At 38.2% G+C, this 27,911-nt stretch overlaps 1 protein-coding gene across 2 annotated transcripts in view; it reads right to left on the reverse strand.

The window, feature by feature from the left end:
- Positions 1-27,911, reverse strand: part of NAV3 (neuron navigator 3) — a gene marked incomplete at both ends in the record, with an annotated part of 256,615 nt that overhangs the window by 55,086 nt on the left and 173,618 nt on the right. For both annotated transcript variants that reach the window (XM_082281105.1, XM_082281104.1), the window contains 4 exons: positions 668-1,156; positions 2,703-3,408; positions 5,535-5,811; positions 8,971-9,109. In XM_082281105.1, the coding sequence (XP_082137231.1) occupies positions 668-1,156; positions 2,703-3,408; positions 5,535-5,811; positions 8,971-9,109 (1,611 nt within the window). The remainder of the gene's footprint in view (positions 1-667; positions 1,157-2,702; positions 3,409-5,534; positions 5,812-8,970; positions 9,110-27,911) is intronic.

Here is a 27,911-nt window from a genome sequence, read left to right on the forward strand (position 1 = left end):
GCATGTAAAAAAATTCTTTAATAGAGCAAATGGAAAAACCTTTTCTTGCATTTTTGTCTGTTCCAGACACTTGCCAGGACTGACCACATAGCAAAGATCACATCTTGTAAAGTGTCTCCCTGCCAGTGAAACTGCACTTCAGTAAGGATCTGTGTAATGATGACCATGTAAGAAGCAACTTGTCAGGACTGAGTATTTTAAGGCAAGACTGGTCAGCTAAGGCCAGGGCACACCAGATCTGCCTGTACTTTGAGCTAAAGGGACGAGAAAAGCTGGGGTCCCACAGCTGGAGGTTTGCTTGCTTTGGAGCTGCCAAATGCTGGGATAGCAGGTGGATCCAGCATGCAGGAATCATTATGTGCCTGTTAGCTATTTACACTTGCCTTTAATTAGATAATTTTCCCCTTTTCTCTCATTGTCTCCAGAACAAGGGAACCAAAAAAAATTTCTCAAGATAGAAAAAGTGCTTGTAAAACCTTAAAAGGCAGTTGATTCCACATTGTGATGCCTTTCAGCTTTCTTTTCTTCCTTCCTTTTTCACATAAAGGACTAAGCTGCTAATTAAACAGTGTCCCTTTAGCAAAAGAGGTGGAGGGTTTATTGTTTTGGCTCCTGTCCTTTTGCCTCTCACTTATTTCGTGGTCACTGTATCTATAGGCAAGCTCACCTTTCCGAAAGAGTAGATCTGACGCTTCCAGTCCTCATGAGCAGGCTCTGAACCTCCTGAGTGCTTGTTGTCAGTCCAGAGAGAGAGCCATGATGGCTAAGAGGAAGGTCAATAGACTCGGAACTGGTGTGAAGGCTAGTCATGGACTGGTAACTTGGTGTGTCCTTACTGCCCGCTGAAGAGCTGCTCAGGTTTGCAGCCCACACAAGACCACCTGATGTGAAAGAGTGCACTGAGGCAGGACTGGAAGCCAAGGAGTGACTTAAGCTTACAACATCTGCATTTAAGTCCGAAGGTTTACTGAAGAGGGGGCTGCTGCTACCACTTTGCCCACCTGCACTGCCCATGCTGCCTGTGCCCGAGGATGGCGATTCCAGGCTGCCTTGCCGTGCCAATGTGGTACTAGGGCTGGGCATTGCCGATGTGGGTTTCACACCTTCAGTACTGGGTGCAGAGGCAGCTTTACCACTTGCCTTGGCACCAAACAACCTAAATGTAAAACAAATAGCTTTAGAGAAACTGATAGCCACATTAAACATTCATGGCGCAACATCCTAAGAGCCAAACTACACATTTTTAATTACTGCTACTAAAATCATGCCTACCTAGTTGATCAATCGCAGCGCAAGTTTTAATTCACTTAACCATATCACAATAATCATGGTTTGTTTCTTTAGAAACAGCTCTCATTCACTGCTATTCAGATGCGCTCTTTGCACAGAGACCCTCCCAGAGAGAGGCAGAATAATCACGTTTTTGTCTTATTAGTTCATAAGCAGATTACACTTTCACCCAAATTCATTCAGTAATTAAGCGTTCCCAAGTCATTAGCTTTTAAACTTCTCACTTCTCAAATCTGCTTAAATGATTGCAACAAACATGTGCAAAAACCTTCGAAGTTTAATAAACATGTAAGTATTTGTGCAGAATTTCCTCTCGTTTTTTTGCACAGATGGTCAGGCAGTCATCAGTCATGTAGTAACCACTCAGACAGAATAAACTGCACCATGGCTAAAAGGGCTCAGTTTGTCTCCAAGGGCAGGAATGATAAAAGTGTATTTCACATAATGTCTTCAGCAATTCTAGACATGAAAATTCTACAGTGATGATGAAAAAATAAACTGCAAGTCCTCTAAAATTTGAACTAAAAGGTCATGTGATGTTTTAATGTATTTCTGGAAATATTTTAAGCTGCAGTTAATATGCAGCTCATAAGTTAAAGGTAAATAAACACAAAACTTATCATGATGTAAAGTAAGCATGTCTAATAACGTAAGAATCCGCTTTACGTATTACCAAGCCCATAAAACTAAGGTGCAGCTCCCCAGCTGCCTGGAGATGCTGTTTTGGTAAGTAGGCACAAGAGGGCACTATTGGCTTTTCCTCCAGCCGTGCAAGCGCTCCATCCCAATTTACACTTCATCCGGATTTATACTTCCAGAAATGTTACAATAGAGCATTTACAATTGAAATTTAGCCTTGCCAATGTTTGTGTAGAAAAATGTAACGAAGCTGCTAAGATAATGAAACGTTTCTAGCTGGAGCTGCCAACAATGTGAAAGCAAATCTAAATCTTTATAATTTAAAGAGCTCTTCAGTTCTCCATCCAGAATATGGCAATGCCTATTCCATTAACAGAATGTGCCTGAACACAGTGTCCTTCCTCCCTTTGGGGGTTTAGCACAGTATTGAGAAGAAAATTCACATGTGGCTGAACTTAGAATCATAGAATATCTTGAGTAGGAGGGGACCCATAAGGATCATTGAGTCCACCTTCTAAGCTTCAAACTGTTGTTATGAGGATGTACCTAAAATGCTTAAAGCTCAAGGAGCAGCCATTTCAGGTCTGGGAAGGTCTTTAAATCTTAAAGAAATAATTGTGTTGTATGAAAAAATTATTGCCCTCTTATTTTCCTGTGCTTGATTTGTTTGTGGCAAAATATTCCCTGAAAAGGCTTTTTGCACAATAGTTCAACACATTGAAAATCCCTGCTTTATGTATTGCAACTTCAGGGAATCATAGAAATGCACTAACCTTCGAAACGTGGGGGAAGCAATATCTGGGTATTTGGATCCTGGCTGTCTAAGTCCTGGTGTGCCAGAGGCGCTTGCCGAAGTTGGGCTGGATTTAGGGGAACTGGACAGTGAGACGCTTTCAGAATCTGACACCACCACTTTCTCTTTTTCCTTGTCTGTCTGGTTGATGGTGACAGGGCTGGACCTCCCGGACCCGATCTTGCTTGGCTCTCGCAGCTTGGTGGCAGCAGCACCCACAGACTTGCTGCTCACATTGGAGTCGATGCTGCTGGTGCTGGAGCGGTGGCCGCCCCGACCAGGGATCCCGCTGCCGCTGGATTTCGATGGGCGAGGCAGACTTCGATACTGCAGAGTTGTCTTTGAGCTCACATGCAGGATGCCGTCATCCTGGTTTTGGGAACCATCTAAGCTCGTCTTCCTCCCTGCATTGGACTTCCCACTGATGGCTGAAGATTTTGGCATTTTTCCTAGCGTTGCTGACCCACTTGTGATGGTCGCTCCACTTGTGGTGATCATGGTAGAGGATCCCAACCCAGACTTCTTGAATCCAAATGACCCTGTAGCTGTTGATCTCCCAATGCCAGAGGGAGGCTTTTTCCCTTCATCACCGCTGCTTTTTCCTGCATCTGATGGAGATCGCTGTATGGAGGCTCCTTTTAGGGGAGTTTTCACTTTTTCTGAAGCTTTTGCATCATCAGTTTTTCCTACGTCAAAGTATATTTGAAAAGGTCACTTGTGTTTAAGCTGCAATGCCTTAATATCTAATTTCAACACGATATGATTACAATTTCAAAATGAAAAAGCACACAAATGGAATAATTCCCCTAAGGAAACAGACCAGTTTGGTCTTTACTTTCCCATCAGCTATGTATGAGACATTACAGGTAAACATTAAGTATTAAAAGCTTGAAATTCCTCTGAGGACTTCCAGTTTCATATATAGGTAGAAAATATAGTTGTAGAAAATTATCTTGAATGAACTATGAGGAATTTTGACTAATTTTGTTCTGTTAACAGTATTTCTATATGAAAGAAGTAATGCTTGAAAATAAAACATTACATGTAATAAACGTCTCCTGAAGTATGACATTAATTATGCATGTAGAAATTAATGGTACTTATAGAATTCTTTGGTTTTCACTGATTGCATCTTTTTAGCTTATGACTAAGTTTGTTCTGGTTTTAGTTACACAAAATTATCAGGGAGAGATTATGTTACGGAAAGAATCATCTTGATCTGTAACAATATCAATTACACAAGTTAATTAGTCTTTGTCATATCCTTGATGTCTTCTCAAGATTTTTGATTTTTTGTGAGGTTTTCTTCAGTCCTGGGTAGGCTTATGACTATATAACATATATTTCTATGTTTCTTCCATACGTTCTAAAATTTTATTGTAACATGCAGAAAGGTTGAAAGAAGGTGTTCTAACAGAAAGTACCCTCTTATTATTTTAAAAATCGATAAAAATTGCCATTTCAATTCTAATTTCTCTCCAAGCATTTGTACACTATATAATATAGATAGTATACTCCTAATAACTCCTAAAACATACTAAAGTTTTTAATTTACTCATCAAGTGATTATGGAAGCTTTGGAGGTGGATGACCTAAATTCTCTTAAGAAACTAAAATGTAATAAAGAGCAGCACCTGCAAAGCAGAACTAAATCCACTCATGTTTTTATCCAGTACACATTTTATGCTACACAAACAGATGCACGTGCCATGATACAGATAGACTCTGACCCAGCAAACATACAGATCATTAGTAGTTAAGGCCTCAATTCTGTCTTGCACAGTGGCTTCCTGATCACCTTCAGCAAAACTGATCTGGGAAGCTTAGCTTGGTGTGCAGCGAACCTTTTAGTATCACCATTTTTAATTGCTCTTAGAGTGGTATAGTTTCTGTATCCATATGATCACCACAGCAATGCTCCTCAGGGATCTCACAGACCAGAGACTGACCAACGTTTAGCAGTTCCAAATTGCAAAGAAACAAAAAGGGTTCACAAAGGGTAGGAATTTATTCTGAGAAGATCTTTGTTAGCTGTCTTTACAACTGGGGGTTGAAGCATGCCCATGCACTGTTTTGTCAGGACATGACAAAGCTCCAGAAAATGTCCTACTGAGAATTCACATTTCTTTAGTAAAATGATGGATTAGGATTAGACGGTCTTAATAAATATCTCTTTCACCAGCTTTGGATTTTTTGCTTGAAAACTAGATTGCAGAAGTGGTCACTCCTTCTGAGAGGCCTTCCAAAATTAGGTAAGAGAGTATTTAGCACTGAAAATGTGTAAAAAGACATTTTTTACAATTTTTTATTGCTTAACAGTGGTCTGTAGAACACCCATAGTATGTGGAATGTGATAATTCAGCTTTAGTTCAGAAATAACTAGAAATATAATTTTGAGTCCCCTTCTTTGAATATTCAATATTTTTGACTCAGCTTCTAATATTTGGCCATTTCTATGCAAATGTTGAATTATCAAAGGTAAGGTTTTCTAGAGAATAAGGGTAAGGCACAGATGAGTCCAAAAATACTTTTAAGAATTCCTTAATAGACATTGACATACACAAATGATAGTACAACAAAATGCAATCACAGTTTTTGTTATGGATGCACCCATGTGTACTTAATAAATTATTATTATGCATGTAGCAAACTAACTGTTATAGAAATGAAAAAGTTGATATAATATTACAATATGGGCTTGAAGTCATTTATGGGAGGAGAGAACAATATGCATATAGTATATATATAGAGAGAGAGAGTACCCATCAATTATTTTAAGACCACTGTAATCTGAACTACAGAAGTTTCCTACCTGGGGTCTTGAGTGCGCTTGTTCCTGCTTTGTGCCTGGACTGAGTTGTTCCTACTTGTGCAGTCATGCCCCTCCTCCAAGATCCAGTCTGTGATACAGAGAGAGATGTCTTCTGCCCCCCCTTCTCTGACTCTTCAGACAGCCCTGAGGGAAGGCCTTTCCACTTGCCACCGCTGTCTACGCTGCTGTCAAAGTCTTCCTCTGGTTTCTTCAGTTCTTCAGTGCTGCCCCAAGTTTCACTGTCTGTAACTGAGCGTTTCTCTGAGTCTGTCTTCAACTACAAGAGATTCCATGAAAAATGGTCAGTCCCAGAATCTCCATTATTTGCTGATTTCTTAAATCATAGTAGGGGAGGAGAATTTGGTCTATTTGCAGCAAGGGCCACTGAAACTTCCCTTCTAAAACATTAGTATCCTGATTCCAAAAGTTTAAAAACATACAAAACATACCCATTTGGGGATGACATTTCTCTTTTTTTTTAATTTCAGAAGATTTCATAATGAAGTGAAATGTAATTTACTCTAATGAGTGGTGATGCCCTATTGTTCCTCAACTCCGTCTGAATTTCAGAAGGGAATCACTATGCTGAGAGGTTTTACTAAAAGCTTGGGTAAACGAATTCCTAAATATACTACCTCAGTCTGGCTTCTTGACTTTTCCTACCCAAGATTTCAAGTGACTGGATTAGGAATACTGCTCCAGCAGAACAGAGTATGTTGTGCCACCAGTGAGCAAGGATAGCATCTTCCACAAAAATATTCATGCTACAGCTGATAGCTTTTCCACTGGTCCGTCTCCACAGAAATGAATTGTTTCCAACAAGAAGCTCTCTCTATCAACAAACAGAGCAGAAGAGAAGCTATGCCAGCACTACTCATCTATGGTGTCAAGGCAAGAAGCTGGGCTCATGCTCCATCTGAAACTTACACCCATGTGGAGGATGCACCAGCGGGGACCTAACCCCCCTGTAGCATCTCCTTCCCTGAGGCATGCTGATAAGGGAGTGCTGCAAGGAGCAGCCCAACAAGACAAGGCAGAAGCTGTGAAAATGGCTTAAATAGAAACAGAGACTGACCCTACCCTCTGTGTTTGACAAGACTGGTGCTCTTTGTGCTGACAGGCTGTTCCGTGTAACTCTTCCTTCTGTGTTTTTTTGCAGCCTCCTGACCTCAGACTGAAACCTTATTTGCACATCACCATCTCACCACTCCTGCTTGCCTCTGCCCCTCTTTAACAGAAAAAATATGGTGCTGCTCTCAGGTATCACCAGCCTAAGAGGGGCTGCAAAATGGAACACATTGAGGGACAGGCTATTTATTATTCTGTGCTGTCACAGCTCCTTCACCACAGAGACCCCTCTGTGGCTGCTTCCTAGGCACTGCTGTCATAAGTAGGATTAATACTGACTTGATGACCAACAGAATAATCAGTTCCTGTTTACATATTTGTCAGCTGAAGTGTACAAAATGCAAAAGATCTCTGTATTTCCATAATTGCATATGTTCTTTGGACATGCTAGCACAGATTATGGGTAACGATTAATGGGAAAAAAGCCCAAGTAAATACCTACAAAAATATTGCAGGGTCCTTCAGAAGAGAGTTTTTATTAAAGTTATTGTTACAACATGCTTACAGACATTTTCCCATAAATGAATGACTGTAAATATATACATTTTTAAAGCAAACTGCATAATTTCAAAAAAATGAGTAGTACAATACTTTCTAAAAGCCTCTCTTCATCATTATCATGCTTTTAAAAGGAAAATGACAACAAAATATGCAATTTCTATCTCAGTCTATAGCCTTCCTGCTCCAATCACTTAAAAAGACTGATAAAGGGATCTCTGTGTTGCAGTGTATCTAAGACCTGGAGAACAGCTGGCAAAATGTATTCTGTTCATCTCAGCTTCTGACTGAGATTGCCAGCTAGCATGGAATACAGTGAGTTCTGCTTAATCTGCCTGGTAAAGGCATACCTGATAAAGGTCTGTTCCTAGTCTTCATAATATAAAGAAACTCTGGAATGAAAGCAAAACTTGAACATGCACTGCATCTCTGTCTATAGCTGAACAATTTGTGAATAAAACAGAAGCTTATTATAGAGCAGCTAGAACATGAGATAATCCAAATGAAAACAAAACCACAAAGAGTTAAATGGTCAGCCTGAGATTTTTCAATCCTGATAACTATGCAGTGGAACAAGTAAGCCAGAACTAGCTGGCCATCACTGCTGATGTGAAAGGGAAGAGGCTGATCTCCAGTTAGCAACCATGGAAGTCCCTGATGGAGTGAGAAAGGCAAGAGTAAGGGCTGAAGAATATTTGCATTAGTGTGAATATCTTTGCATGAGTACAGCATTCGTCTGATATCTGTCCTGTTGGAGATTTAAGTAATTTTCATTCCAAAAGTAACTATATTTCCCTATTGTTTGGGGAAATGACAAACACATGTTTTTCTCCGGCTCACAGAGTCTGCTAGAATGTACATCTACAAAAGAGACCTCTGAACTGCAGACACTGTCTGAACTGCAGGAGTCTAAATGGAATCAGAAGTGTCAACCTTGTGTCCCGAACACTTGACATCAAATCACTGGAGGCAACCACTGTTCCCCTATGCTGAGCGTTCAGTCTTGAAGTTCCCTGCTTGTAAACAGGAGATGACATGGCAGAGAATACTTTCCTATTGAGACAAAATTTTCTGCTTTTATTTCTTTTTTGGGTGGAACCAAGTCCTTCAGGGATTTTGTACTGACTTTTCTATCACTTGCAATTTTGAGGGGAGCTGGGAAGAAAAGCTTGGATACCTGGGACAAGAGCTTTACATACACAGACACACACACGTGTGTATGTATTATGTATATAGTTTGTATATAGTTTGTGGCTGTATGCTATTAAGAATTCTATTTTGATACTCTGAATTTTCACCTTGCATTGACACTTTCATCCCTGGACCTAAGCGGGGAGAAGAGAATCTCTGTCATTTGAAAGGACAGTACAGCCTGTATATTTCTTCCCTAATATGTTCCACCTCATAAAAGACAAAAGATACATTATTTTTTATTGTGTTATCTGTTGAAAGAGATACTCCAAATGAGCTAAGTGAGTAGAAATCCATGCATCACAGATCAGTCATATTGTGTTTGTTTTGTGTTAGGGTGCAGCAGGGGCTGGGAACAGTGGGGGCTCCCCCAGGGTGGGCAGAGCTGGGTCTCACCAGCCAGCACCTTCAGCAGTGATGTGTGCCCTGGGAGCAGGGAATTTGGGATGTCAGCTCACAGCCCAAGGTTGGGTCAATGGGGTCTATGGCTTCTTGCATTCAGAGGTAATAGAGGATTTTGTAAAATACGAATATTTAATTTGTTTAGAGGCATTGATACCGAACTTTTTCTTTTGTTATCCTGCATGCTTGGGGGGTGTTGCAACAAATGGCTACTCACCTGGGCATGAGTGTTCTTCCTTGAAGAGGCTGTTATGTTGGAGTAAGAGCTGACAGATGAGGTGGTATTCAAATCATCTGTGCTGAGGTTGTCAAGAGTGTCACTGAGGCCACTGCTAACTGAGCTGCTGTCATCCCAGCTGCAGAGAAAGGAACACATCTGCTTTACATACTGTGTCTCAATAGGCAGAAAGCATCTCAAAATCAATAGATGCCATTACTTATTTTTCAAGTGATTTACCAGAAACTTTTCAGTAGTATTTCCTAAGGTACAATGAATATTATTCTTCAGACATTTAAATTAATTATTAACTCCCAGTGAAGTGGTTGCTTGTTCAATTAATGAAAGATGCAGGTGTCCTTAAAAAATTAAGATCAGGTCTAAGTGTAAGTCATTAAAACAGTTTGTTTCATGTTTCACTGCAATCACATTCACTCCACCAGCAGGGAAATCCATTAAGCCTATCTGATACTGCTAGCCAAAGCATTATTAATATCTTGGAGAACACCTGATGAATTTCCAGGCTATTTAAAAATAAAAGGAGTATCTTTTCTGCAGCCTAATCCACTGTCAGCAAGAAGCCAGTATTTTCAAAACTTTTATTTTCTTCTCTTCAGTCTGTGTCTAGCTGGTGCAATGTCATCAAAATAGGAATCCCTGAGAATACAGTCACTGGAGCTGACAGAGAACATGTTATACATCTCTGAAGAAACACAGTCTGTTGACTGTCCTGCTTTGGGAGATTGAGGCAAAGGATGCAAATGAGGAGAGAAAGGCTGCTCTTAGAGACATGTCATTACCAAATCTCACAAAAGCCTTGCTTTTGCACGGAAGGGAGGTTGATCTGTGTTTCTCAGACTTTTGTCCAGAACTGCTTCTCTCTGGCATTACATTTTGACTTTTAGCTTGTTGCCACATACAGCATTATGCTCCCAGTTTTGCTACATCTCCACCTGCTAATTTTGTTTTAGATTATTTGGAGGCCAAAAGTTTGAAAAAAAAATCACCTTATCACTTTCAATGTGATCATCTCCTATAGTTTTAGGTATATAAAAGTAAGGTATCTCATTTAAATTATCTAAATGTCCTCTCTAACCAGTATTAAAAGCAGCCTCCTCCAGGAAGTAATTCCTCTTGGCTTAAAGTGTCTCAGGCTTATAGGATAAACTGTCCACTGAAGGTCCCTCTTTTTGTCTTTTCCTCTCCTGGAGACGAGAGGGTTGAGAAAGCATCTTCTAGATATATAACTTCTGGAAAGACAAAGCTAGGTGCTTAAATGTGCTGATAAAGTGCAAAACACTTTTTTATCCTTGTTTTGCTGTAGCCTCATGAGCCACTTTTTAGAAAAAGAAATGAAATTCAATCCCACAGTCAATTAAAGCTCAGTACCATTGCTAGTCATTCAGAGTGAACAAGGAAAATACCAGTGAATCCTTATTTTACATTTGGAATTTTGGGAGACAGCAGCAGTGACAGGGAACTGCATGGAATAAATGTGTGCTGATGCACCAGAAAGTTCAGTGCACCAGTCCTGTATCATAGCAACTGCAGCAAGCATTACCTTCCTTTTGCAAAAGGTAGAAAATCACATTCGTAAACCAGCACAGTGACAAGATAAACATATTTCAGAGGGCAAGAATTTATTACAGTGCTGCACTTTCCACTGCTGAGTACAATGACTACAAATAAATATGTCTTCTGCTACATTTCCAGGTAATAAACATGCAAGTGATTTAATAATGAAATTATAATACCATACATTATAGGCTGTCAACATTCATCTAAGAACCATCTCTGAAGCACTAGTCATTTAGACTTTCTGGGTTTTTTTCACTGTCTAATGTGATGCATAATTTCACTGATGCTCAAAAGCCATTATTAACATGCTGTGTAACACATGGGAATATATCTTTAGAACAGTGTTAAGGCTGAGAACCTTAAGGATGGATAAAACCGTAAATAATATTAAATGTGATTAGGTTGTAGAAAAGACAGTTTTACCTCATTAAAAGCTGGTTTTTGAAAAAGAAAAAAAAAGATCATAAACCAAATCCAAAATGATACATATTAGATACTTCCAGAAGAAACATGAGCTTTTAATGCATAACATTCATGTCAAATAATATTTGACCATCAGTTTTCTGAGTCTACCTAAGACCCTGTGCACCAAATTTCATCCTGCTTTCCCCATGTCTCTTTGTTATTCTATTCTATTTTAATTTTTCATACTTTATTATGTGTTCCTTTTTCTCTGTAAGAAAATTCACATTTTATAAATTCTGAAATAGTTCAGCTGATTCACAAGATATAACTATGTTCTCTACAGCAGAAGTTTTCAGGCAAAAATTACTATGACCATGCTTCCTTTCTATTATGACTTCTCTATGGTGTTTCACACTTATCACACCTCACTCACCAGTGGATTATTAGTGGGTTTGGGGAATGCTTGTGGCCACCTTCTAAGTTGTATAGAAGATTATTCTGACACCTCCACTACTAACCTTTCAGAGTCATCACTGTATTTGTCTGGATTTTTTTTTTCTCTTATGATAGGTGCTCAAGATATTTTATAAATTTGGGGGTTTCATACAGCAACATTTCTCACAATATTCAGTATGCCTGTAAAAACCAGGACTATCGAAACCCGCGTTCTTTCTGGCATATTCTAAGGACTGTTAAGAAATTAATTCCAACTTGTCACAATGTTTCCTACCAGCCTTTTGAAAAGACATGGTAAAACATGAAAACTCCCAACAGAACAGACCACATCAGCCACCCTTTTGGCAAGGAAGATTGCTGGTTTTACTTATTTTAATGTATTATCCAAAGTTGTTTTAACTTGCTCATGCAGCCAAATTTTTATATTTCAGTATTTTTTGTTTCTACTTTTACAGACCTCTTTCCCAAAATCTAGATAGTAGAGTTGCTATCAGACATGTAAATATGTTTTTGATAATGAAAATGCCTTGCTCATAATTTACAAAAAAAATTATTGATGATTCATAATAATGTATCCTTCAAACTAGTAAACTCATGACAGAAATATCTGATAAAATTATTCTGCATCACTTTGAGATTGAAAACCAATTAGTGGGAGTCTGCAGCAAACTATAGTTTTAGTTCTTGTTCCTCCTACACTTCATTAAAACAATATTCACTTATATTTTAATATATTGGCTATGATTCATCTTTCATTTTTATTTTTCATTTACTTTTCTCTTTTTCACACATTCTATAGAGTCTATGATAGGTCATGTTAGTACTGCTGCACATTAATGCCTGACACCACTTTGCTGTTAAAAACCACATTTTAGCCTACTTAAAATGTTGACAAAATTTCCTTCTTTCATTTTTTCTTGGTGTCAGACTCAGGCTGATTTCTTTAAGAGAAAACGTCAGCAAATGGTGTTCAGCTGCCTGGGAGACTGAGGCTAAGAGGAAAGTGCCTTGTTTTGACACGCTCTGGCAACTTTTACTTTGAGAAACCCCTGGATCCCAAGAGGATCTGGAGAAGAACCTTTATATTCAGTAAGCCATAATCTTCTCATTAAGGATATGAATTTTGCTATTTCTAAGAGAAATCTTCTTAAATCTGGATAATTCATTATTGTCTTCAAAATCACTGCTTACATGTACCTGACAGATTTTTATTTTCAGCCGCTCAGGTCATTCTGCTTTGTCTGGGTTCAAATCACCAAATAGAAAACAAGCAAACAGTCCAGTAGTCACTGCTCTCATTGTGAATCCATGTAACAGCACAGTTTTTGATAACACAATCACATTTTATTTTTTCTCTAGAAATGCTTAATTAATTTAGTGCTTGTAGGAGGTGTGCTTTAGGGATGAATCTGAATTTTGCATTATGGAAAGACACCTTCTGTCTCCTTTCAAAGAAGTTGAAAGTTCTGTAACAAAAGGGAGTATATGAAGCATGACTGAATCCCCTGGTGTACCAGACTCCCTGCAATCTGCAAGGTGACTGCTTTAACCAACTTTTTTTAATAAATTGGATGCCAATAAAGAGATTTGAATTTACTTTAGTGTTTTGCATTTGACTTTCAAAGATTTAATGCATGGAAATCTGTGCTTTGAACCTACATTTTGCTGCAGGGATACCTTAAAATTTAGGTTACTATCAACTCAAATTGCATGTCAAAACCCAGCACCTCTTTTTTGGCCTTACTATTGCTGTACCTCAGCTTTACATCTGTAAAACAGAGACAGTACATGCACAAATGGTTAAAACTATGGCCACTGTGCTACAGCTTCCATCCAAAAACATACCTCATGCCCTCTGACTTTGCCCAGACTCTTTGCAGTAACCTCGCAAATATTCTTTCTGCTGAGATCTGTATTTTCCTTTGGTGTACTAGTTATGCCAATGAGATTATTTGTACTAGCTAAAACTCATGCCCTAATTCTAGCCTGCATCTTTCAAATCTGAACAATTCTTGCCTCTTTTGAAGCAAGAAAAAACACTTTTGCTGGAGAAGACTTCCACTCCATCACTAATTGGTGAAGGTGGCTGTGAATATTGTACACATCTCAGGACTTCACAAATTGCTTCAAATGCTTCAAGCAAAGTTTCAACTCCTTGACCTTATCAAATACTCCATAAAGTTGAGAAATCCATGACTTGCTACCTACACAGTTTGTTAGTCTCCAGTATTACTCTTTGTCTCACTTTCATTAGCATGTGCTAGTACTGAAAAGATCTCCTCATAATAATCCTCTCATTGACCTCCCTACCACATAGCGATCTGGAAATAGCAAGGTGTCTGAAGTTTAAACACACGGTGCTAACATCAGCATGTAGAGCTGAACAAAGATTACAAACACATTCCAACAAGTATTCTCTCAAATGGAAAGATAAATTGCACTCAACTGTGCTCATGAAAATTTTTTGTCTGCTTTCCACAAGTATCGGGGGGGGGCGGGGGGGAGGGGGAATTAACACACTGAAGTATATGAACCAAATGAGAAGTATTTTATACAAAATAAGACATTATTTCACACAGCAGGCAGGCAAGCAGTAGAGCTTTAGGCCAAAGATGCAATTAGACTGTAGCCTATGTAATGAGGACTTGCAGAAAATATGCAACATATTTTTCTAGACTTTTGCATGATGTCTGGAAGTAAGAATGTACTGGATGAGGAGAGTGATGAATCCTGATGGTATGTGACAAGGGGAAGTGGTATTAACAATCTGTCTTTGGTCCATTGATACTTAAAATATTCTCCTTTCAAAGTACTTGTTTCAGAAAATCAAAGCAGTCTAGTTGCCGACAAGACATGACAGAGCACTTAGACATGGTCATTGTTTCATCCACCCTTCCTGTTTCTACTTTCAGCATTCTCCTACAAGCCCTTAAACTTGCCAGCTTATTGAAGTTCACCATACTGATAAGCTGGGTTGGTGCCTGAAATTTGTTCCAGCATTGGCATACTTAATTAATTTTTGAGAGCTCCTCCAGCCAAAGTCCCTAAGTATGCATATAAAAAAGCTTTTCACAAGAAGATCATCAGACACAGCAAGACTTCAATCAATGTGCTATCAAGCACACCAGAAAATTATGGTTCCTTCAAAGTATCCAGACCATGGCACAGTTTGACAAGTTTCTGGCATTGTTTTCTTTTGTTCATTACCCATTTTTGCAAGCAGAAGCTGGAGCTACAGCTTTCAAAAATACAGCTCTAGAAAACAAAACCAAAACCGTTAGTCTTAAAGTATTCATTTAATCAGAAAAACTGCTCTCTCTGGGGACTTTTTCAGTTTGTAACTGAATGAAAATAGCACTGCTTTTGTTGCATGCTTTGTACTGCACATGAAGAGCTTCAGACCACAGCAATAGGCACACGTACTTGATCAGGAATGAGAAATCCTTAGTCACATTCTTGCTAATGCCAATGGAACTCACATATCCCTGGGGACTTTTGTATGGATTTGTGATTCGAGGAATCTGAACACGTTTAGCAAAACAACCTTTACTTGCTTTTTATAGCAACTTTGAGCTTTCAAATTGTGAAGCCCTTTTAAACACTTCTAAATCCTTCATTGCCATGGCAGGTACATGCAGGGTAGCACCCAAGTGTCTTTCTCCTGCTGGGGGGAATGGTCTTAGAGGACAAATAAGACAACTGAGATTATGACACAAGAATAGCATTCAGAGCTAAACAGAAACTTGACTTCTGAATGTTTGAGGAGCTACAAATCCATACTGAGAGCAGGTCAATGGTGAGCAGTAAGGTGTTAACCCTTTCTCTGCCTGCATCCAGCTCGTTGTTTTATGTCAATGAATGCCTAGATGATGCGGGTCTCCCTGTCCCTTTCTTAGAGCCTCTGGATGTCACTACACAATTTTTCATAGAAACTGCAGAGGTATGAGAAACACCAGGAATTTCTTTGATTAGTATAGCATACTTCCATGTTTGCCAAATAAGATGCTAGTACAGTAGTCTACTGCAGTGGATAGGACTGGGACATCCAGTTACAATGGATAGTTATTTAAATTACAGTGTTCTGAAAATACAAAATACCTAGATTTAGGTGCCTGTGAGGTGGACAGCTACCTGGGGTGTAAGACAATTTGTGCCACTGATGTGCAAGGCATCTACATTAAATGTGAGTTAGGAAATAAAAGGTTGGCATTCAATCCCCTAAGTAGTCAACTGACAAAGGCAGGTACATTCAAAGGGTAAGCAGGAAAGACTGGAGAGATAACAACAAAGAAAAGGACTTAAACTATATGCCAACAGCAGAAAGTTTGAACTTAGTACACCTTTACTTTACTCACACAAGTTAAGCAAGTGGAAAATAGTGTTTAAGCTACTTCTATACACATAAAATCCGTAAAACGGAACAAAATGCAAAAATCAGCCTCCACAACACACTCCATGGAGGTGGTCATTACTTCTCTACAGTGCACCAGTGAAGTGAATATTAACATGCATTCTGGGCTGCTGCCATGAACTCTCTTTTCTGACACCCATATTTCAGGTCATGTTCCACAAGAGTAAGGCAGGATTCAGCTGAATATAAAGATTTTATAGCTACTTCCATAATTGACTTTTGAGAACAGAAATGATCTCTTAGCTCATTAAGAGGAAAAGATAAGAAAATAATTGGACAGTTTTACTTAAAGCAACTCCTCACTAACATGCCAATATATCAGCTGGCAAAATTTCTCCTTCAAAGTTCAATTCAACATGAATTAATCCCTTTTAAATCTTCTACTGTGATCTCAGCTGCTCATTATTCATGAAACAGCTACGCTGACCCTTCACAGACAGATTCAAGAGGGCACAGAGTTTGTAAAATCAATACTTTTCTTCATTCCACAGACTGTGTGAGCCAAAGCCCAGGCCCTGAATCAAACTAGAAACTTGCAGGAACCATAAATTTCCCTATAGCTATGCTATGCTTGTAGCTAAATGAAAACATAGCCAGTTGGACTCATACTTCACCACTTTTTCCTCAGCAAGTGCAATCCATTACCTGTCATACCGCAATAAGGTGACTACTGAAGCCTTAATCCTGAATTACTTTGAGGTCACAGGGAGAAAATCACACCATGTACATTTCAAAATGGATGCACTCAGCATATTTGAAGGAAAATTGTTTAGGGTTTAAAAGAATAGGAATGCATTTATGCACCTGCTTTCATGCAGTATCACTTCGCAAGGATTCTTTATTCCATGCTAGAAATTTATTGTATAAGAAGATCCAATTAGAAAATTATATCCTACTACAGAAAATACAGCTAGCCCAAGAGCACAATTAGAGAAAAACGCATTTTTGCAAGGTCAGTTAATTTCCATATTCTTCCAAGCATTTAATAAGTGCCTTAAGAAATAATTTGGTTTTAGAGCCAGCAGGGGAAAAAAAAAGAATTGATGGAAGACTTACATTCCTTGAGATAATTATACAAACCTTGCAAAACCTACATACCCACACCACAGGATCTGAATAAGTCTTTGCCAGAATTCCTTCTGGTTTCCACTTATTTCTGAATACAACACTTAATCTGACATGATAGGGACAGCAGAAAGTCATTACTTAGCTCTAAATTCATAACAGAATGTACCAACAATCAGAAGAAGAAATTTTGCAAAATGAAATTTAGGCAAGCGTTACTTGAATAAAACAATAAATATCCAACCAGGAAGATACTTTATTTCTGGAATGTACAGGGTTGGGGGTTTTTTTACATGAGGCAGATAAACAGCATCCATTTTTAATTATATTTTGAACAATCTTTGGAAAATTCTAATATATGGGCTGAAGCAAGATGTAAGGAAGTAATTCCATCAAGAGCTGTTGACATTAAAATAACAAGCCAAGGGAGAAAATCTTTTGATGGAATTATTTTCCTGCTGCCGTTTGTTAAGTTTTCTACACACTGGATGCAAGAGATGTTTCAATTTTTCAAATGCAGATTCAGACAAGTTAATTAACATCAGTTGAATGGACATAAATAAACAAAATACAAAGTGCCTATGCTGTTCTTCAGAAGATAAAAAACAATTTAAAGCCCTACTAGTTCTTGTTACCTCATCACTTTACAAAGTAAAGATTTCATTCTTCACTTTGTATATGGCCATTTCACACCCCCAAAATTGAAAAGATAAATGAGATGCCTCAAACAAAGAAGTATCTCATGGTATCTGCATTTATAATGAAAGAAAAATCATACTGAAACCAGCCCCTTAAACAACCTGAGATAAGCAGAATTTTCCATTCACCTTTGCAAACTGCCAGTCAACTGCTTCAGATGGGAGGGAGGTGTTGAAATATCAAACCTCTTTACTCAACCTTGTCTCTACAGTATATTAAGAAACTAAACAGATCCTCCTGATAATTGTTCAGAGGAGAACTATTCCCAGTAATTATTTGCCCAATGTCAAAGTCCTGATTTACTGGTAACCCCCTCTGCTGTGCACAGTCTCTCATGTTTAAGCATCTTTGTTGCTAGAACTACCTGTCTTATTTTTGCTTATGAGCAGAAGGAGGGATTTATTTTTCCTGTCTGCACCTGATTAAACTCAATCTGAAAAAAAACAGTGTACATAAGTATGTTAGCAGAATGATAAGTAAATCTCTGTTCATTCTGGTCATGAAACTCATCCTACAAATCTCCATGATCTAGCAAGTCTTAAATCCAGCAGTTTTATACAGCTTTGCTGCGGCAGTACAGCAAGGTTTGGAGTGGTTTTGACTTGTGAGGAATATTTGTTACCCCACACTGTCATTTGCTTAGAATGGAAAGATGTGGCAGACAGAGATTCTTAATTTGCAATTTCACTGGGTCTTTTTAAATCATCCTTTACAATTGTAGACTGACAGTAACAACATAGGAGTTGGACACCTCCTATCCCTGACACCTCGTTGAAGCACTTCCTGATAACCTCCTTACCAAAACATGGCATGACATGGTCCCAGAGTTGGAAGCCTTGCACTGCCATCCAAGGAGTGGGAGGCGCATTCCAGCTGTGGGACACATCCCTGAACGCATGAGCACTGTTGGAAAAACAGTCCCTCTGAAAGTGTAAAATGAGTTTAATTTGGGAGGCAATAGACTTCCTCATGCGCAGCCTCGTGCTAAGTATTTTTCCCCTTCAGGTCTCAAGAGGAGGTGCTGGTTTGTTGAATTTAGCAATAAATTGTATCTATGGGAAAAGGTGCTAGTTCAAGCCTAAAGATCTTCTTAATAAAAACCTTCCCTCTTGAATCTCTTTGAGAGCTTGATCCACCCAAATATTTTCAGATAACAAGGCAAGCCTATTTCCTGAAGCCTAACAGGATTACTTTCTTGCAGTCAGCATTGCGACAACAACTTGTCTGGCAAAGGACGCGTTAAGCAGAACACAAGGGTCCTTCTTTTCTTGGGTTGTTTGCCAGGATTGTCTTTCACACCTCCTGCTTCTTTCCCAAATTTTGCTGAGTAATGACCCAGCTTTAGCAGAAAGTAGGAAGGGACTTTATCCTGCGTCTGCAGGAGCTGATTTTTAGCATCAGTAAGGAATAAAGGCTTCAATGGTCATTCTCCCTGTGCATCTGGCCTCCAGGGTCTTGCTCATCATTGCTGCCTGGGCAAAACTACTGGCTGATTTTAATAAAACTTTGCAGAAAACATAAAGCTCAAAAAATTACATTTCTTAACTCTCAAGCAAATACACAGCCATATGAAGACAGAGGCAAGGCAGAAGTATTTCTGAGAGGAAATGTGCAATATGAATTAAATATATCAGACATTCATGATTCTATACATAAAATAAGACTGCTTATAAATTAGCAAAACCAAAAGCATAATGCAGTTCAAGTGTATCTTTATTGTCTTTTTAATAAATAGGTTCACAGAACATTTTTATTCAGGTTTGAGATTTGGAGATTTTCTGATTTTTAATACCCTGTAGCCTTTTCACCCATGAAGGCCAGGGTGCTGAGTTTAGAAAACACAAATTTCAGAACCTAACTTACACAGTTTTAGCCATCCAAGCATTTATTTGATATTTTATATTTCTTTCAATATCTCAAATGTTGAAGATTTTCTTGCCCTGCATTAAAGGGCTCTCTTGGAATTTCCATTATTGACACTAATTAGTTTAAGATGATTCTGTTTGAAGGGTTTAATGTTATCTTTAATCCTGACTTGTGCCAGGCTTTTGCAGCAAATCTAAATGCTATTCACTTGCACCTCATGTTACATAACTGCTTTTCACATGGCCTTTAGAAGCAATCATTGGCAGTAGTAGTAATTTAATCCTGCTCAGAGACCACAGCTGTCATTGACTCTATCACCAGAAGTTTTCAAATATTTCTTATTCCTTATGCCAGTGGTACCCAATCCTTGTTGGTCTCATAATCTCTTAAAAAGTCCCTGTGCCATGTGTTTATCATCTTGCCAACGAGGGTAGGAGCTCGCTTACAGAACTGTTACTTGAGGTTTCAACCTAATCCTTATCCAATTCTAAAGAGTCTGGAGGAGGCAGGGATTTAGGAGTAAGTTATAGGCCAGGTAAACTGCTCAGGTTTCTGGACTATGAAAGGGCAAGCTATCATGGAGCTGTGTGGATATAAAGCTAGGTGGAAATTATCAAATAAAATATAGTTGACAATACACTATTTTTTTTTAATAGAAAATGAAACATCTTGCAAAATTTAAAAAACAGAAAGATTTTCTCAAAAAATTCAATACCTTAAGAAATAATTTTAAAATTTCAGTCAATCTATACTTAGTCATATTAAATATATTAAATAACTTTCTTGCACTGAGAAAACAGGTGTAAAAGGACAGTGCAAATGTTCTTTTTGTATCTTAGCCTTCAGATAGTTCAATTTACTTTGTCTGAAATTTCAAATCATTGTGGAAATGATTTAACATTGAACAAAACTCCTTTTTACTAAATCGAAGGATCTTCAATGAAATATTATAACTTAGACCAGTCATATGAAAAAATGTATATATAATAAAATAATAAAAGGTAACATGAAATGGAAACCAAAATTTTAAAAGATCATTTCCTTTTTCCTAAATGAAACATATTTGAATTTCTCTCGTAACAAACTAAAAAAAACCCACTCAAAATTGAATGCAAAACCAGAGTCAAAATGTGAGAAATTCCTTTAAAAATAAATTACATAGTTTGATCAAATCTCTAAAGATACACAACCAAAAACAATAGCCAATTTTTATCCATACTAAACATTTTGGTATTCTTCCTAGTACAATGACAGATATTTCTTGGAGGCATTGGTACCTTCTGTTTTGTAAACAGTTTTCTTCAAAAAATGAAGAACCCAAACCCTTTAGAAAGTTGCAGTCTTTCTTTCTTCTGATAACAGAATAATTCCCTTGGCTATTTTAAGCTCAAATTTCACAGAAACAGTACATTAAAAGAACACCTATCGGCTAAAAAGGTGGCAGCACTAATGTATCTCACTGTGAGTTCTACCTTTCCAAGGGATGAAAGTACTGAAATTACTATTATTGCCAGATTGACTGAAAGAGAAAAATGGTGCTCGTGGATTCAAGACACTTTTGACACAGCTTGTCAGTGTGGTGTGAATGGCAGGTTTTCAAAAGGGGACACATTTCTGCCTGTAAGCATTTTCAGCAGGAGAAAAATAATGCTTGATCTCCCTGTAGACACATAAATAATTGACCAAGTGGATTTACCCCCCTAACATATCAAAATCTATCAAAAACGTGAGGAATTCAGTTCTGGCTGTTTCTCATGGAATCTGGAAGAATGGGAAGTGCACTGAGGTCAGCATTAAGGGGCAGAAAAAGAGTTTTGTGATAGGACCAAAGAAGTGGTGAATGACAGTGACAAAACCTCTGGTTGGTCCTCCCCAGCCCAGCACAGCCACGCACAAGTGCTTGAGGAATGGCAGCAGCAGACAGAGACTGTAGGGGAGGAGATTAAGGCATATGTGCTCTGTCAGTCCCACTGCACCCTGCTGGGCACCAGGGGCAGAATCTCTCCAGGCAGCTCACTTCACTGCATGGGACATCTCATCTCAGAGCCAGTTTAAACGTCTCTCCAAAATGATGATGATTCCATTGGGCTTGCAAGCAAGATGCATTTTAAGTACAAGTTATCCTTGTAACTGTGTGAATTTTTCATTAACTTTAGTAATATAAAGCGTAAGTTCAGTATTTATTGTTACCACCCAAAAACCCAAACCCCAGGCGAGCTGTGAAAGTGGGGAAGTGGATCTAAAATCATGGAGAAAAGAAGAAGAAAGAATGCATGCCCACTGTTCTTTCAGTTCAGATTTTCCACCTGAAAAAAAAAACCCCAAAACCATAAAGGATAGGCATGAAGCCTGTAGTTCTGCTGAAAAGAGAACAGAAGGGACTAGAATCCTCTTTACTGCCTGCTAGGAGAACTGAGAATTAAAATTCTCATCTGCAATGTTGCAGAAAGAATTAAGATGCAACAAAGGCAACAAAAGGCCAGACAGCAAGAGATTGTGGAAATATGATGGATTGCAGCAGAGAGGGACACCAAGCTCAAATCCTGCATGAAAAAAGGGTGAATGTCTGACCTACAAAGGTCAGAGCTCTAGACATTAGCAGGGAGTAGAGTTTGGAGAATTGAATTGCTGCTTCGTTTCTACCCTAGACACATACAGCCAGACAAAGGGCACTACAGACAGCAGCACAGGGCCTGCAGCAAAAATCCTCCCATGCAAATCAGCAGAGAAAGCATGCTGTCTTTACATTAGTCAAGTACTTTATTTACTTACTTTTCACCTGAAATTGCCCTGTTCTCTCCCATTTAACCTAAAATTCAGATAATTTTTACTCTCTGACAGACCACATAAAATTATAAAAAGCAGCAGAAATTAAAGGGCAGAGGGCATTGCAGTAGTGAGAACAGTTGATGGCAAGCTGAAAACTCTACTGTAAACTTACCTCTTAAAATCCCCAGCACATACAATATGTACTACTACTGATACCATAGCTCTTCTACAAATAATCAATGCTTATAACATCTAGCTTTCTCCCTTATAAAAAGTCTCCATTTCCATATGAAATCTCCCAAAATTTCAATTTACAGGAAAGATACAGAATTACTGGTATAAATACAAAACACAAAATTTCCTAAAACGGTTTTGAAGAACTAAAATTTGAGTAAAGGGGTACCTATCTTATACTGGGTAACAATTAAGATTATTGTGCTAAAATGTAACAGATATGACCAACTATGAGAGAAGCAACATTTATTTCACTATTAAATTGCTAGAAAAATGAATGATGACTACCATTTTCTTTTGCAGTAGCACAGAAGAAAATCCTGCAAAAAACACCACTCCCTTTTCTTGAATATATTGCTTCAGTCACAGCAAAGGAGCAGCAGTATCACAGAGGCAATTGCCTTGCTGCCTTTTGTGGCTTTTTCCAAAGGAGGAGAACACCAGAGAGAACAGTCAGAGGACTTCTGACCTTGCTTCACTTTTTGCTAACTCATTGCCTCAATAAAGATGCTTGCTCCCTTGTCCTTCATTCAAATCTCTGCTTTTCAAGTGGCATCTCTAACACTGCCATTGCATCTAAGAGACATTCACGTGAATTTCATGTCGTATTCAAGTAATACCATTCTAATGTTCTGATCGTGAGACACTTAAATACAGATGACTGTTTTAAGTGTGAAAGTTAAATGGGTTAAAGATTCACTTTTAATAACCATATGAAAACTGGATGTTGGAGACAATATATACACACTGTTCAAAAGCCAAGTGGCCATAGGGTACTCTACAATCAGCAGTGAAGCTCTGCATGTGGCCTTCCCTCCCTTCTCCTTCCCTGCCCAGGCACCTGATACATGTACTGGCTTAAGCACATATGAGCTTTTTGCCTCAGATTCATTCTACAGAAATCTAGGCATCAAGCCAAAATTTTGCTGTAATTATGGCTGGAGACGAGTAAAAACAAGAGTCCCAAATAAAGGTTCAAATTGGAAGCCAGTTCCAGTCATCTGCATCTTGTCCATGGCTTGACCAGCTCTTGACCAGGTGCTCCCACACAAAGAAAAGAAAATCTGGTTGTTACAGAAAATTACAGAAAACATCACAGGATTACTTCTTATGACAAACAGGAAGACTCCATTGGATTTTCATTCACTTATTCAAGGTTTTCTTTGAAAAATTTAAATTTACTCCTTCCTCCTCTTATTAAAATATGAATATGAGTGAGGCATAGTCTGTCTGCAACACAGCAAAGCCTAGGAGTCTCCCAAGATTGACAAGGCACTCAACCCCACTTTTTTTTTTGCAGTTACACTGCTATTAAAAGCATTTGGCAAGAGTTGAACATGGCAAGCTGCTGGGTCAGGCCTCTGGTCATTCTCAAATCTGTCATATTTGTGATGGCTTACACTTGGGAATGCTGGAGTGTGCATCCTTGGAAAATAAACAAGCTATTAAGGGCTCTCCTGTAGATTGTGCAGCATGTGAGTCCATCTTGTTATATCGGTCTTCTTTTCCACTATCAAAATAGTCTGTCACTAGAAGTCAAGATATTTCTTTGTTAATAAAAACAAATTCTGACATCCACTGATACTTGATTCTCTGTTTATTTGCCTTTTGTCTTATCAAATTCTTCAGGTTAGGTTTTTCTAACTTTTTTTGGCCTTTTTTTGCTTGCTTTTTATGGTATAAAACCTTTTACCAGAATTTGCCTGAAGGAAATTTTCACTATTTTATTTACAGTTTGATTGCGAAAAGAAATTTCTTTTAAAATCCCTTACTTGAAATACTCACAAAAGCAGAAGTCTCTTGGGGAATAAATGAAACAAACAGATATAAAACAACTTGACAAATTTTTAAAAACAGTAACTGAAAACAATGAAATGTATTTCATAAAGCAGAGCACAATTAAATACCTGATCCTAGCTAGCCTTTTTAAGGAATTAGAAATTAATAAGGATAATACAAATATACATTTTTAACATTAGAGTGAAAATAAAAGCCCCTTTATGTTCTAAGGTATAAATGATCCCTAAATATCCTTCCCCTAGGATTAGCATTTTCCTAAGACTTTCCTTAGAGAACAGAGATTGCCTTTGTTATTAAAGCGTAACTTAGGGCATTTTCAGCACTTACTTGTGAGTGATTCAAAATACAAGTTTCTTGATACTATGTAACATCATTTTTCTTTATGACACGTAGGATTTAGGTAGAGATCAAAATTCTCAACCATAGATGTCTAAAACTGTGACACTTAAACAGTTAAGGACACTGTAAAATGGCCCGATTTCCTCAGCTATTGCACTCCCCTCAGTCTTTTGAGAGGCAATCTGCCTAAAATTATAGCAAATAATGCATCTGAACAGGGAGAGCAGAAAAGTCTCCTATTACTTCTTTGTTTCTATTACTCTGAGATATGAGACACACTTTAAATTAGCTGAATTAATTTCTTAGACTCATTTTATTTTTAAAGTTTGAAGGGGGAGGAGCTGGTTTACTCCTGAGTACTAAGTCATCTTTTATACACTGATGCTTTTTATTTCTCTGAAATCAATGAACTTAACAAATACTGAAGAAAATTTAATGAGAAACTGCTAAAACGCCCTGTTTAATGCTGCTTGAAAAGATATTTCCATTTAAAAGTTAATAATTTCTGAGTCAGGTTCTGAATGCATGGTACGTCAAACTTGACAGCTCTTACCAAAGAAAGGTTGTGTTGATTATTTTAAGGAATAAGATCTGATGAATATTCATGTTCCAAACCTAAATTCACTGGCTTACAAACTAGCCATTTGGTTTCCTCTGCCTTTTGTAATGTGTCCCAGGTGCTTTTTGCAGAGAGACTGGGTGACAACCAACAAGTAGAAACACTAAATTGCATTTTCAAGATTACGTCTTCTCTTAGCAATGTCATCAAAATCAGTGGAAGTTTGTGACACGTCTTTTAACAGGTTACCCTCCACACCGAAGTTTACTTTTTGGGATTGGGAAGGACCATCTTTTGTGATTTGCAATTGCTCCCCTAACAGTAAGAAAGTTAACTTCTACATTGCAGCACACTGCAGTATAACTGGAATATACAGGGCCAGTAAAAAATCCCATAGTCTGATCACCCTGAATGACTGATGAGAGAGCATAGCATGGAGCTGGTGTAAGAAAAAAAATCCCCGCCTCCCAGATGGAGAAATCCAGTATTGAAAAAAATTAGTCCTCTTAAGTGAGACCAGACCATCAATTCACCAAACTCAGATAGCAGCCTTCATGCCACTGCAGCTTGGTACCATTAAATGCAAATCAAAAGCTGGCAATCACTTCTTATTTCTTATAATTCAGGCATCATTTTGCAAACTGCCACTTTCTCATGGACTGCCACTTATGTATAATATTCTCACTGTGTATGTAGGCTTCCATGTACAGCCTAGTAAGTTCACAACATGCAGCACTGTGAAAGATAAGCCTTTGAAATGGTGTGACATTTCAGGGTGAATTGCTGAGCCATCGTTTTCCTAGGAAGCCATATTTCATAGCAAATATTACCTTGTGCAACTGAGAAATTGTCTCCTAAGGCCATGACATGCTACACAGTTCTATGAATGTGTCGAGAACCTACACCCCAACGACTAATCATGTGAAGTCCTAAGTAATGAGATCTTCAGTTACTCCCTTACTGTAAGTGGGACACAGAAGTTATTAGGATTGAACATGAATTCTCAGTGAGACACAGATAAGAGCAGAATACTGTGTGCAACTTCAAAAATAAATTACAACCCAAGAGGAACTTTCCATAGCTTAAAAACCTCTGCCAGCAGAAGAATATTTCCCCTTGCTCACCCGGCAGTGCTGTGCTGGCTCGAGATGCTCTATTTGGAAACAACACAAACAAATAATATTGGGAGGAGGGAGAAGGAAGGAGAACCGCTGACAGTCCCATTGACATGATGGCTGCCTGGCAGTGAAGATTTGAAGCTGTGTTGATAGGCAAAGGCAAAGATAAGCAGGAGACAACAACCAAATCCTACTTATCCCTGCCAATGCCGTTGTTACCCAAACCCAAAGCTCTCTTTGTAGGCCAGTTGTGACTTCACCTCCCCCAGTGACAACCCTCCTTTTTGTACTGCAGTGGTGACCTTTTCCTGCAGGGCTCAGCAGCACTAATCCACCCTGTCATCCATCCCAGGAGCCTCTTCCATCTTTAACCTTTGTACAAAAACCTTAGGTATCATGGTAAGCAGAATTAGAAGCTGCTGCTGGAATCAAATCATTAAAGCCAAATGAGTTCATCGACATTGTTGTCACTAAAATGAATAACCTAATCTCAACTGCTGTAAAAAAAATTGATTAAAAGAAAAGATTTTAAAGAAGTGGCTGCAGTTACTTTCAAGAAATTGCCTGCAGAAAAATGGAATCTGAAAACAGCATTCTGGAAAAATTATCTTGATCTAGATTGAATTATTTTACCTAACTTCATTCTCACTGTTTTCTAACCAGTCTACTGTGAATTGCTCTAATTTAATTTGACATTCAGATATTTGATGGATGAGAATTTCCTTAACCATTTCTTCTGCTACTATAGAGAATATTTTTTCATTATTATATTAATATTTCCATTAACTTAGTGATATATTAACAGTGCAATGGATATTAAAAATGTCGCCAGTGACAACAATCACTGCGAAAAACCATAATTCTCCTGTTTCTTCATGGTTTATGTACCAAAAAGAGTTTTGGAATCGCTAAGTCTCATTTTGGTTTACCACTTTGTCTAGCAAAATGTTTAGTACAACCTGCTCTGGGGGTTAGCATTTAATAGGTAGACCACCTACAGTGTGCACACAGTTATATAACACCACAAAGTGAGTCAGGAGATTCCTCTCCTTGATTAGATAATGAGCTCTTTCTGAGTTCTCATGTAGCAGGTCTGGGAGGTCTCTGTTATTTTATAGCAGAAATCAACTATCAGTGAGATGGAGCTATTGAAAGCTTTATAAAATAGCTTTTTCCAAAAATCTATAGCAATTGCAAACGAGTAGCACTACAGAAAGCAGCAATATGCTTGGCATTTTCTCTTTCATCACATTGTGTCTGTTTGTCAAATACAGCATGGCCTTCTTCACGTGAGGATTATGTAAATAATATAGACTTGAGTTTATTGCATACAGCATCAGCATTACTAAACAATCACTTCTTGATTCCCTGTGGGTCATATTCCCATTGTGTGGTTCTGCATTTATTTTCTCAAATTAGTTAATGCAGGCTTCCTGCCTTCAAGAATTCATGGAGCATCATTTTAAACTGTTTCCCTGCTTTTACTTTAAAAATGCTAGGATTCTTTTTGTCCAGATACAGCAGACTATACAGTTACCAGGGAACACTTCTATCGTTGTTAGTAAGTGCTAATTGTACCTTTATAATCAACCACTGCCTTGCAGAAAATCAGTAAATACTTTATAAAAATGGACACAAACAT

The sequence above is a fragment of the Coloeus monedula genome (genome assembly GCF_965178545.1).
Source record: "Coloeus monedula genome assembly, chromosome: 4".
NCBI lineage: Eukaryota > Metazoa > Chordata > Aves > Passeriformes > Corvidae > Coloeus > Coloeus monedula.